This window comes from Xyrauchen texanus, chromosome 46, assembly GCF_025860055.1.
Source record: "Xyrauchen texanus isolate HMW12.3.18 chromosome 46, RBS_HiC_50CHRs, whole genome shotgun sequence".
NCBI classification, from domain to species: Eukaryota; Metazoa; Chordata; class Actinopteri; order Cypriniformes; family Catostomidae; genus Xyrauchen; species Xyrauchen texanus.
The window spans coordinates 5,303,920-5,315,987 of record NC_068321.1 but is presented as its reverse complement, the minus strand read 5'-3'; the positions used below and the strand labels follow the sequence as shown (position 1 = coordinate 5,315,987).

The 12,068-nt window shown below is 39.3% G+C and overlaps 1 gene segment (V, D, J or C); it reads left to right on the top strand.

The window, feature by feature from the left end:
* The first annotated feature begins 10,969 nt into the window (after positions 1-10,969).
* On the top strand, positions 10,970-11,493 carry LOC127638014 (Ig kappa chain V region 120-like). The segment is given in 2 exon segments: positions 10,970-11,075; positions 11,171-11,493. Coding segments are annotated over 2 exon segments (429 nt in total).
* The last annotated feature ends 575 nt before the right edge of the window (positions 11,494-12,068 follow it).

Below are 12,068 nucleotides of genomic sequence, written 5' to 3'. Positions count from 1 at the left end.
TGGTGACAACCTTAAAAGTACCTACACAGAACATTCTGTAATGGTTAATTTTAGGTTTTATTGTCAAAAAATAAAAAAATAATCTTCCCAGAACGTTGCCCGGAGGTTTTTTTGTGACAACCTAATAAGAACCTATAGAACATTCTCTAATTGTTGTAGGTTTTATTTATATAACCATAAAATAACCTTCCCAGAACATAGCAGGTTTTTTTTTGGTTTTGTTTGTGACAACCTAAAAATAACCTACACAGAACTTTCTCTACTGGTTATTTTTAGGTTTTATTTTAATAACCATAAAATAACGTTCCCAGAACATACCGCGAAACAACAATTGTTATCTGGGACCCCATCCCGGCAACTTGTGTATCATCTAGAATCTGTGTTTCTCTAAGTACGACTTCGCTTGATCGTTCATGTGCCCAGAACTGTAATATGATATTTTCGACTCCACTTGAAGGGCACATTAGATTAACTGAGTGACATTTAACTTGCATAGTTTTGGTCAAATGTCTTTGTAGACTGGGTGATATTTTGCTGTCTTTTTTTTTTTGACCCACACTGTACATTAGTTAATACATTAGGTATCATGAACTAACAATGAACAATATATTTGTTACAGCATTTATTAATATTTGTTAATGCTAGTTCATATTGCATTAGATAATGTTAGCATATACAACTTTTGATTTAAATTAATGTATTAGTATATGATAAAATTAATATTAATCATGATTAATAAATGTTATGAAAGTATTGTTAACAATAAGGTTATTAGTTAACATTAGTTAAGTGGTACCACATTTAACACTGTTGTTACTTTTTTATTTTTCCATCTGTTAAGTAATTAAATATACTGTAGCATGTTCAATACTGAATTCATGTTCATATTTATGTGTAATATGCATGTTTAGAAATGCTTTTTTCCCCAAAGTGCAGGACATTATACCTGCAACAGAGGCAGTCCCCATGGAGCAATCAAAAATGCTCATGAAAATATATAGTACATTAGTTTATTTTTATTTTTTATTTTTTTAATGGAAATTAATACATTTAAAAAAAAAAAAAAGAGATAGTACGATAATATAAGAAGCAAAACTGCATTGACATCTAACTTGCAATTTAAATTTCAAAATCAAATTGAAGAAAAAATAAATAAATAAAATAAAATAAAATATTGCCAAATTATATTTGTCATGGATCCACCGGACTCCCTCTCTCACTCCACACTCTGCTCTATCCCTCACTGCAGACACAGCACTCTCTCTCCCTGAGTTGATCACACGCAGCTGTTTCTTCCTGCCCTCCTCATCCAACTTTGGATGCCAGGGGTCGGTCGGTCGATCAACGCAGACAGACAGACAGACAGATACTTAACTACAACAGGTTATAATTAACTATAAATATATTTCAACTAAATTCTATCAACTCATAAGAAAGATTATTCTTCTGGCCAAGAAGAATAACTTTCTTGTTCTATATAGTACTAACAGTACAAAAGCATGTTGCAAGATCATACGTTTAAGTCACTGATGTATGAGCCGCAAACACATAGACAATCAAGCGTGGATATAATAGGTTTGATAAATGAACCTACGGTTAAATACAACTAAACAAAGAATATATACAGAAGAAAAAGAGAGAGAGAAGAGCAAAGAATGGCAAGATTTACGATCAATTATAAACAAACTTTGAGAACCATCAGAGAATCAAAATCACCATTAAAGAAAGGGGTCAAAGCTTAATGACGAATCTAAAGATTTATAAAACTGTTACTTGCAATGGCTTTGGTGCTGAACAAGAATCCGGATGAGTGTAGAATTCAGAGATTCTCTGAATAACGAGAGGATCATTTCAATGCCAAACAGATGGGGTTTGCAGATATGAATTGATATATACTATATACATACAGTGGTACATAATTAAACTTGGATGTCAGCATCTGAAGTTACCCTAACATAACTCCAGAATCATACCTAGGTTAATATAACATGCATCGGGACATGCATACAACACAGGAATACTTCATATACATTTTGGGATAGTTCAGTTATGAGTTAAATGGAGGGAATGTGTATTTGTTTTTCAGAGTTCGTGAGCTGAAGCGTTTGTTGGATTCTTCCGGAGATCGGTTGTCTGCGGGATATTTGAACTGAGTTAACTTAAAAGCAAGTTGTTGGAAAGTCAGGAAAGTGTCCGTCACACAAGGGAATGAGCACCGTCTCACAAGGGAATGAGCACCGATATTCTTGCGCAGAGATCTCTTAGGGAGGCAGACAACCAAAACAGCACTTTCTGATACCTTGGGGTCCTGGTTGACGGTGTGATGAAGTGTGTTGGCTTTCTCTGGATGTGCAGCCATCAGCTGAGGTGGTTGGGTGACGCCGTCACTTGGTGATGGGATGGCTGGTTCTGTGGTCAGTGGCTGGGTGCTAGGTTCAGTCGGAGGACAGTCAGAGCGGATGTTGGTTTCGGGCCTTACACTTAGTCATAAGGAGTCTGGCCTGTCCCTTTTGTCTCTCTTGCAGGGTTTCTTCTGGATGAGTGCTTTTAGAATCCTCAGGATCTCTGCTGACTCAGACATAGCTGCACTGTTCTGCTCTGGTGAGAGCTCGGACATGGACTTGTCCGTGGCCTGTCGAGAGGGGTTCCGCAGCTGGCTGTCTGGGCTTGATGCTCTGGCCGATGTGGTGTGTGTTTTCCCTTTCTGGTCATATTGCAGTCTTTAAGACTGTTTCATTTCTCTGTGACCAGTGTCAAGTTCATCTTTTAAATAGTCTTTTTGCTGAACCAGGGCATGGATTTCAGCCTGGGCCATTTGCAGGTGGCCTTCACAGGCCTTGGCCCTAGCGTCCCTTTCTTTTAGTTCAGTCTCTGATATTACTAGGAGAGCTTCAGCTTGTTGATATGAGCTTGAGATTTCCATCTAGTTCCTCTCTGGCTTCCTTCTACAACTGCTCTGTCTCTACATGAAGATCTGCCAGGGCACTTTGGAGTCTCTCCACTTCCTCCTGTTGTTCTGGGTCCATTTCATCCTCTATCCGACGCCGGTCCTGAGCCTCAAGGGTTAGCTGATCTAGGCAACTTTGAGCATGTGCCTGGTTCCTCCAGCTTTAGCGCTGCTACTTCTTGCTCCAGGTGGATGCTGTTCTTTTCACTTAGCCGTGCCTGGAGGATGAGGTTGTGGGCTAGGCCCCCGATGATCTTGGCCCATTCTTTGTGGTTGTATCTCTGGGTCGGATCGTGGCCATCAGCCTGTTCAAGTCGTCGTCCAGCTGATCCTGGCTCAGGTGCTGTAGGTCGCTGGCGGCTTTGGGCAGGAGGGCGTTGGTCATAGCACTAAGCCAGGCCTCTAGGAGATCCCAGTGGGCAGCAGGACTGGATGATCAGGACATACTGGCTCACTGGTGGCGAGAGAAAAACAGCACACAAAGGCTGTGCAGAGTTAGTGAGCTACAATAATATTTGATCATGTAAGCTGTGTGTGTGTGTTTTTGACTAACTGGTGCAGACAGTTAGTGGGATGTAGGCCAATAACCTATTATCTTGACCGTGAATGGCCATGTGTGGCCGATTTGTGTGGGTCATCTTTCCCTGATGGCTCTCATGTGAACTGAAAGAAAACAAAAACACAACAGAACAAACAAACAGAACACAATAAAACAAACTAAAACAATTAATTCATATAAACATAAATCAGATAAAATAAACACAGAATAAGATAGAGGGAAGAAAAGGCCTAAGCTTACTACCACTGCTAAGGTTTATGACAGGACTGACAGAGTGGGGGCGCTGTCGAGTTATTATGCCTAGCGAGAGGGTATACTTAAGAGAGGGAGGATGGGCCAAACACTTAAACAACCGGGGAATATCTAATACCCTTTGGCTTATAATAAGCGAATGGGCTGTATACTTTAATGTGCCTGGGGGTGAATTGAGGTCAACCAGGTGAGAATTAGAATTACTATATATATATATATATATATATATATATATATATATATATATATACACACACAGTGCATCCAGAAAGTATTCACAGCGCTTCACATTTTCCACATTTTGTTATGTTACAGCCTTATTCCAAAATGGGTACAGAAAAATGTCTGCAGCATTGAAGGTCCCAATGAGCACAGTGGCCTTCATCATCCGTAAATGGAAGAAGTTTGGAACCACCGGGACTCTTCCTAGAGCTGGGCGCCCGGCCAAACTGAACTATCAGGGGAGAAGGGCCTTAGTAAGGGAGGTGACCAAGAACCTGATGGTCACTCTGACAGAGCTCCAGCGTTTCTCTGTGGAGAGAGGAGAACCTTCCAGAAGAACAACCATCTCTGCAGCACTCCACCAATCAGGCCTGTATGGTAGAGTTCGTGAGCTGAAGCGTTTGTTGGATTGTTCCGGAGATCGGTTGTCCGCGTGAATGGAGTTAACTTGAAGGCAGGAAAGTGTCCGTCTCACAAGGGAATGAGCACTGTCTCACAAGGGAATGAGCACCAATATTCTTGCACAGAGGTCTCTTGAATCCAAATCAATTCACACCCATCTTTTGTAAAATTACCAATCATAGGTGCCAACTTTTAGCGTGAGATCTTCCTATGTTCCCCTTCACAACCCTTTAAGGTGGTCTAAGCATTTTTACAGCTTTACTCCAAAGTATGGTAAAAAATTGTATGATATATTTTATAGTAACATACAATACACCATTAATTAAGGCATAAAGAGAGGATCATTTCAATACCAAACAGATGGGGTTTGCAGAGATAAATTGATATATACTATATACATAGAGTGGTACATAATTAAACTTGGATGTCAGCATCTGAAGTTACCCTAACATAACTCCAGAATCATACCTAGGTTAATATAACATCAGGACATGCATACAACACAGGAATGCATCATATACATTTTGGGATAGTTCAATTAAGAGTTAAATGGAGGGATTGTATATTTGTTTTTCAGTGTTCTCCACGGGGGGGGGGTGGACTTGTGGAATGCCTTTGAAGTTACAGGAGAGACTTTAGAGATGTTAGAACTAACCGTGGCCTCCCTGCCATTTAAATTTCGGTATACAGGGTATTTGTGAATATCCCCATGCACACACTTCACCCTCACCATTTTAGCAGTGCCCAATACCTAGGGTTGAACCAAGCATTGGTGGATAATGGTTTGATTACAACCGGTGTCCACCAAAGTTTGGCGAGTATCCCCTTGATTCTTACCGGTATTCGTTATGCTCCGGCTCGGTTGGGGGCAGCCTGTGCGGCGCCTGGGATTGCTCAGGATTTCGACCCACCCACTGTAGGACGGCCTTTTTCAGGTCGGCATAGGCCAGGAGGTTAGCCACCGGCAGTTGCTGAGCAGCAAGCTGGGCTTCCCTGGACAAGAGCGGAAGGAGCAGGTCCGCCAACTGGTCACACGGCCAGCTCCAGATCTCAGCAGTCCGCTTGAACAGATCGAGGAAAGCCTCCGCGTCGTCTTCTGTCCCCCTCTTCAGGATCGTGGGAGGGGGCTGTGGTTGTCCTGGGTCATGGCCGGGAATCTCACCGGGGCCGGGGATTGTTGGTGGCTCTGATGTAAAGGAGGAAGATCCTTTTCATATTTGGCTCCTAAACTATGGAATAGTCTCCCAAACACTGTTCGAGATGCAGACACACTCTCTCAGTTTAAGTCTAGACTAAAGACTCATCTATTTAGCCAGGCATACACCTAATTTATCCCACAATTAGGCTGCTTTAGTTGGGTCTGCCGGAACCAGAAACCAGAAACATTGAGCATGATCTCTAACTCTGCAATAAATTCAATGGCATCTACGCTTACATCTTTTTATTTGTTTCCCTGTCTCAACCTCGGGACTCCTATCCTGAGGTCACCAGAACCGGCTGGATCCAGCACCATTCCTGCTTCATGTTGGACTCCACTGCTACATGTCGCAGAATGATGATGACTAAATGCAGCCGGTGCCAGCCAAACATCACTTCAATCTATTATGACGGACTTCAGAGGATGAAATTATGCCAACTCCAACCTGCATCACCTCGGTCTATTTATGGACTACGATCCTGAAATGAAATGCTTAGACTAACAATTGCCAACAAAAGCCTTCATCAGCCAATTAACAAGGACAATTGCATCTATGTGAACTTCTGCAATTAATCAAGATGGACTTCAAAGACTTTGGTCATTAATCTTACAGTTCAAACACAATCTATGTTTAATCAATGACCCTTATCACTTAGTTTAATAATTTTAAACCATGATTTTACCTATACATAATTAATATTTACATTACATTCATAATGTTAGCCAGAGGGGAACTGGCCCCCACAGTGAGTCTGGTTTCTCCCAAGGTTATTTTTCTCCATTAATCTACATCTTATGGAGTTTTGTGTTCCTTGCCACAGTCGCCTACAGCTTGCTCACTGGGGTTATTAATACAATTATCATTTAATTATTTATAAACACTATTAAAATTCGTATTTTATCTAAATTACACAATGATGATTAATCGACTTTATAGACATTACAGTTCTTATCGTCTGTTAATGCTAATATTCTGTAAAGCTGCTTTGAAACGATGTGTGTTGTGAAAGGCGCTATACAAATAAAATTGACTTGACTTGATGTAGGCTGGGTGAGGGACTGGAGGACCTCGGTCAACTGGGAGGACCCCATGGGGTGTATTTCCAGATCTCGGGTTTCGGCACCAGTGTAAATTGGACTCACAGCCACGCCTCAGCCTTTTCCATGCCATGTCACAGCCACGCCTCAGCCTGCTCCATGCCATGTCACAGCCACGCCTCAGCCTGCTCCATGCCATGTCACAGCCATGCCTCAGCCTGCTCCATGCCATGTCTCAGCCACGCCTCAGCCTGCTCCATGCCATGTCTCAGCCACGCCTAAGCCTGCTCCATGCCATGTCACAGCCACGCCTCAGCCTGCTCCATGCCATGTCACAGCCACGCCCCAGTCTGTTCTATGCCATGTCTCAGCCAAGCTTCAGACTGCTCCATGCCATGTCACAGCCGAGCTTCAGTCTGCTCCACGCCATGTTTCAGTCGAACCCCTGACTGCTCCATACCATGTCACAAGCAAACCTCTGCTCCACGGTCCAGGCCCACCTCCATTCCTACGACTCCACTTTGGCTCCGCTCCTCGAGCCTCTCATCCAGATCTCCGCCTTGATCCCATGCCCCACACCCTATCTCGCCACACCCCATGCCTCAAGACACCCCCCCAGGTCCCTACAGAACACTGGACTTATGTCATATTTATTCTGTTTTTGTTCATGTGTTGGGGCATCGGGAGCCACCCCTTAGAGGAGGGGATATGTCATGTTTATTATGTCTTCAGGTCCTTCATTTTGAAATTTGTTCACTTCTGTCTAGTCATCCTGTTCCAGAGATGTTTCATGAGTTTTTTTTCTCATTGGTTCCTTTGTTTATTAGTCTTGTCTTGTTATTGGTTCATGTTTCATTGTCTTGTTATATTGTTTTCAGTCTTGCATTTTCATTGGTGGTCTTGTTAATTTGTTACCCATGTCAATGTATTTTAGCCCTTTGCCATTGTCCTTTGTGTAGTATTGTTAATGTAACTTTGTTGTAGTTTTGTTTTGTTTAAGTCAAGTCAAGATTTAATCAAGTCATGCTTTGTTTGTGTCAAGTCTAGTTTAGTCACGTTCATGTTTCATGTTTCATGTTAGGGTTTTTGGATCTCACTTTTGTTTAATAAACTGCACTTGTGTTCGTCACTTCATCATCTTTGTCCTTGCCAGCATCGTCACACCATTGCCTACTTATTTATTACTTTTTTATTTGTGGTGGTTCTTGTAAATTGAAACATGATTGTAAGTAACTTAATGATAAAAATTAAGTAAATTGATAACATAATTGCAACCATTTACTTGCAACCATTTAATGAAAATGTTTGCAACTTTTAATTTAATGGAAATAAAGCATTTTCAAGACATTTGTAACTTTTCCATTATAATTTATTTACACAGCAATAATAATAATAATAATAGTACCAATAATACTAGGATGGTTAAAGCAACATTTTGCCCCCCACCCCACAAAAAAAATCCCAAAAAATTTGTTATTTTATAACCCAGTTTATTGGGTAAAACTTGCTCCTCAATGCATTGGGTTAAAATAACCCAACAATGGGTCGGTGATATATGTGTTGGGTAATTTTGAACCCAACTGATTTTAGTGAGTTCACAAAGTCGCAAATAGCGATCAACATAGCAATACATCAAGAACCATAAATATACTTATAACAACAAATTGTTACTCACCACACTGGGAATAGATAGTTTTAAATTATAGATTCATCTGTTATTGTTACAGAATTTCAGCAAGTCTCTTAGTCTCTCTGTTTTTTTTGTGCCTTTTCCTAGGCGATCCCATGAGCCCACAAAATCAACGTCCTTAAAGGGGCAGCACCCAACACTGATGGTTGATGTGAATATTAACTGCAGCTCCTGACCCATATCTGCATGATTTTATACATTACACTGCTGCCACACGATTGGATGATTAGACAATCAAATGAATAAGTAGATGTACAGGTTTATCTAATAAAGTGGTCGGTGAGTGTACATTATAACACTATTTAGTTTAAAATATGTGGGTGCAAGCAGCTTAGCTGTTGGAGAATTGTGGCGGGGTTAAGATGAGAGTGACAGCATTGGGAAATTAAATTGAAACACAATTAAAAATCAATACATTGTTTGTTTAACACAGTCTGATATGTTAAGGGCTAGCACAAAAAACTAGTGTTTTAGTTAAAAATCTGACTTAAAAACATTTTTAACAAGAATAATGAGACCACAGCCACACAATTTGCCTATTTGTAGTTTCATCATTTTATTTTTGTCGTTATTAAATTGGTATGATGAGCTGCAGGCAGATGTTTATTTTATAACCAGTTTTATGTAGTATAATTTCAAACCATTTATATACCATTATGTCCTTAACGGGGTTGAGAACAAAAGGAGTCCAAATCAGAAAAAAATATAAAAATAATAAAAGTGATTAATGCCTGAGGTGGGAAAATATGATTTGTTGCAGGTTTAATGTGTGCATAATGTTGTGGAGTATTCAGACAATTAATCAAGTGTAGTTGAAGAAAATATACTGTTTATATTTCTAAGTTGAAATATTAACAAATTCCAGCAATAAGGAATATTACCCTTCTGATGTAAAAATAAAAAGATGATCATTTTTTTTACTGAGACACAGGCCAACACACATAAGGGTTCTTCTGTACTACATAATCTAGACCAGCATACTCAGACATTACAATTAGAAAAAGTCATAGAATAGAGTGTCATCTGGTGGGGAAGTAATGTAAGGACAGAAAGCATAACATTTACTTAGTGTCAAACTAAATATATTTGTGTGCAAATCAGTTAACCAATGATTTAATAATGCACAGGTACCACCCACATGGGCGTCTTTTTAGTGACAAATCTAACTTTTGTTGTGGCATGAACGGCAATGTCTGCAGGGTGTTACTGTCTGCAACACAACTAGTTGAGTTTGACTTTGGTCCTAAAGATGTTTTGTTCTTTCCCTGTAGACATGTAAAAACTTTAAAACAGTTTAGTTAGTAGTTTTGCCACTGTGCATTATTTAATAATTCTTCATTTGACTGATTTCTAACTTGTTATCGTTGATTATGGTCCAGCTTATCTACTCATTGTTTGTGATCAATGTTGACTTTAAATATGTACAGTATATATGCTTTGTGCTGGTTACATTTACTTTAAGCACTGAAGATGAAATGTTTGCTTTTTTCTCTCTTTCCTTTTTTGTGCACATATTCACATACTGTATTAGTGCACTTTTGCACACATGTTTTTTTTTTACACTGTTTACTTTTCCTTCAGTAAAGCTTTCCTTTCATTGGATCTTGGACTTTAAGCCTCATTCTTATGAATCCAAATGGGTTTGGTGTGCAGAAACATTTTTATCTTTAGAATATCATTTAAACAATACTACACAGCTCAGCAGCAATGAATGGAGAATTTGAGAGTCAAAGGATGCAAGATTATTTAATAATTTTTTACACTTTACAATAAGGCTGTATTAGTTAACTACAATATATTTGATTTAAATGAACATTGAACACTACTTTAATAACGTGTTAAACTTGAGCATTGTTCATTTCAACATATAATAATATATATTTCAAATTAAAGTTGCATTTGTTAACAATAGTTGAAATCAAAATTAGCAATAGTCTATTTATAAATGAACATAAACCAAGATTAATTAATGCTGTAAAAATAATTTTTCATTGTTAGATAATGATACCTAATGCATTTCCTAATGTAAACAAACAACCTATTGAAAAGTGTTACCAATCATTTTTAAAGGTGATATGTTTAACTTTTTCCTGTCAAAATGATTTGTCCTATCCCAGCTTAAAGTGCAATCTAGGCATCTAGCTTTGATTTAAGGAACACCATACATGTGTGCTGCAGCTGATGAAGAGTGAATCTGCAGATTGGGAGATTGTTCAGTAGGGGGCGCTCTTCCTCCACCTTTAGCTACCAATGAAATGAAAATCCTCTTATGAAACATTATTTGTGATTTAGCTACTTGCTTCAAAAGGTAAATACAAATGTTTCTTTTAGATCTGGCTGCATAAAAAAATGTTCAGTTCATTTTTCTTTACCAGTACTAAATTACAAATACAGACACTAAATTATCACAGCGTTCCAAAGAAGTGAAACTGTTGTGTTCCAGTCCAGATCATTGAACAAATCAGACAGTGTCACTGGGAGTGTGGAGTGAAAATCATATTTGCATTGACAGGATGAAGTGATTCTGTTCCTCTCAGAATAGAGCAGCTCTGTCTCCAGATGTTCAAACCACAACAGCTTTATTTTACATCACTTCTTTGCATTGTCAGCACATGCTTCAGTGATCTGAGAGTGTTTATAGTGCTGTGAGTTTAACACTTCATGACTGACAGCAGAACAGAACACAATCTTCATCATCACACAACACAAACAACAACAATGACCTTCAGCATCATCTTCATCTGGACTTTTGCCGTTTTTATTCAAGGTGAGTCAAAGACTTTATATCTGTTGTTATCAGGACTAATAGTATGTGATGGTAGAGTTTTGCACACTAATAGTTTTATTCCTCTCTTTTTTCAGGATCCAGAGGAGTCACTGTGACTCAACCTAAAGTTAAAACTGTTCAACAGGGACAAACAGCCACTATAGAGTGTCATATAGATGTTGGGATATACAGCACCTACTTAGCCTGGTATAATCAGAAACCTGGAGAAGCTCCTAAACTCCTCATTTATTATATAAGTACTCTTCAGTCTGGAACTCCATCTAGATTCAGTGGCAGTGGATCAAACTATGGAAGTGATTTCACTCTGAGCATCAGTGGAGTCCAGACTGAAGATTCAGGAGATTATTACTGTCAGAGTGAACACTACATCAGTAGTAGCTGGGTGTTCACACAGTGATAAAGAGTCGTACAAAAACCTCCGTCAGTCAGACTGCACAGTGACTGCACTGATACAACTGACAGATTCTGCAGCTGCTCGTACAACACAATCACACACAACACTGATCAGTGCACAAACACAATCACACACAACACTGATCAGTGCACAAACACAATCACACACAACACTGATCAGTGCACAAACACAATCACACACAACACTGATCAGTGCACAAACACAATCACACACAACACTGATCAGTGCACAAACACAATCACACACAACACTGATCATTGGACAAACACAATCACACACAACACTGATCAGTGGACAAACACAATCACACACAACACTGATCAGTGCACAAACACAATCACACACAACACTGATCAGTGCACAAACACAATCACACACAACACTGATCAGTGCACAAACACAATCACACACAACACTGATCAGTGCACAAACACAATCACACACAACACTGATCAGTGTACAAACACAAATGAAACACGATGGCTGAGTGTATTAATGTTTTCAGAGAACTTAATAAAATTGATTTATAAATGTTCTTATTTATATCTAATTAGATA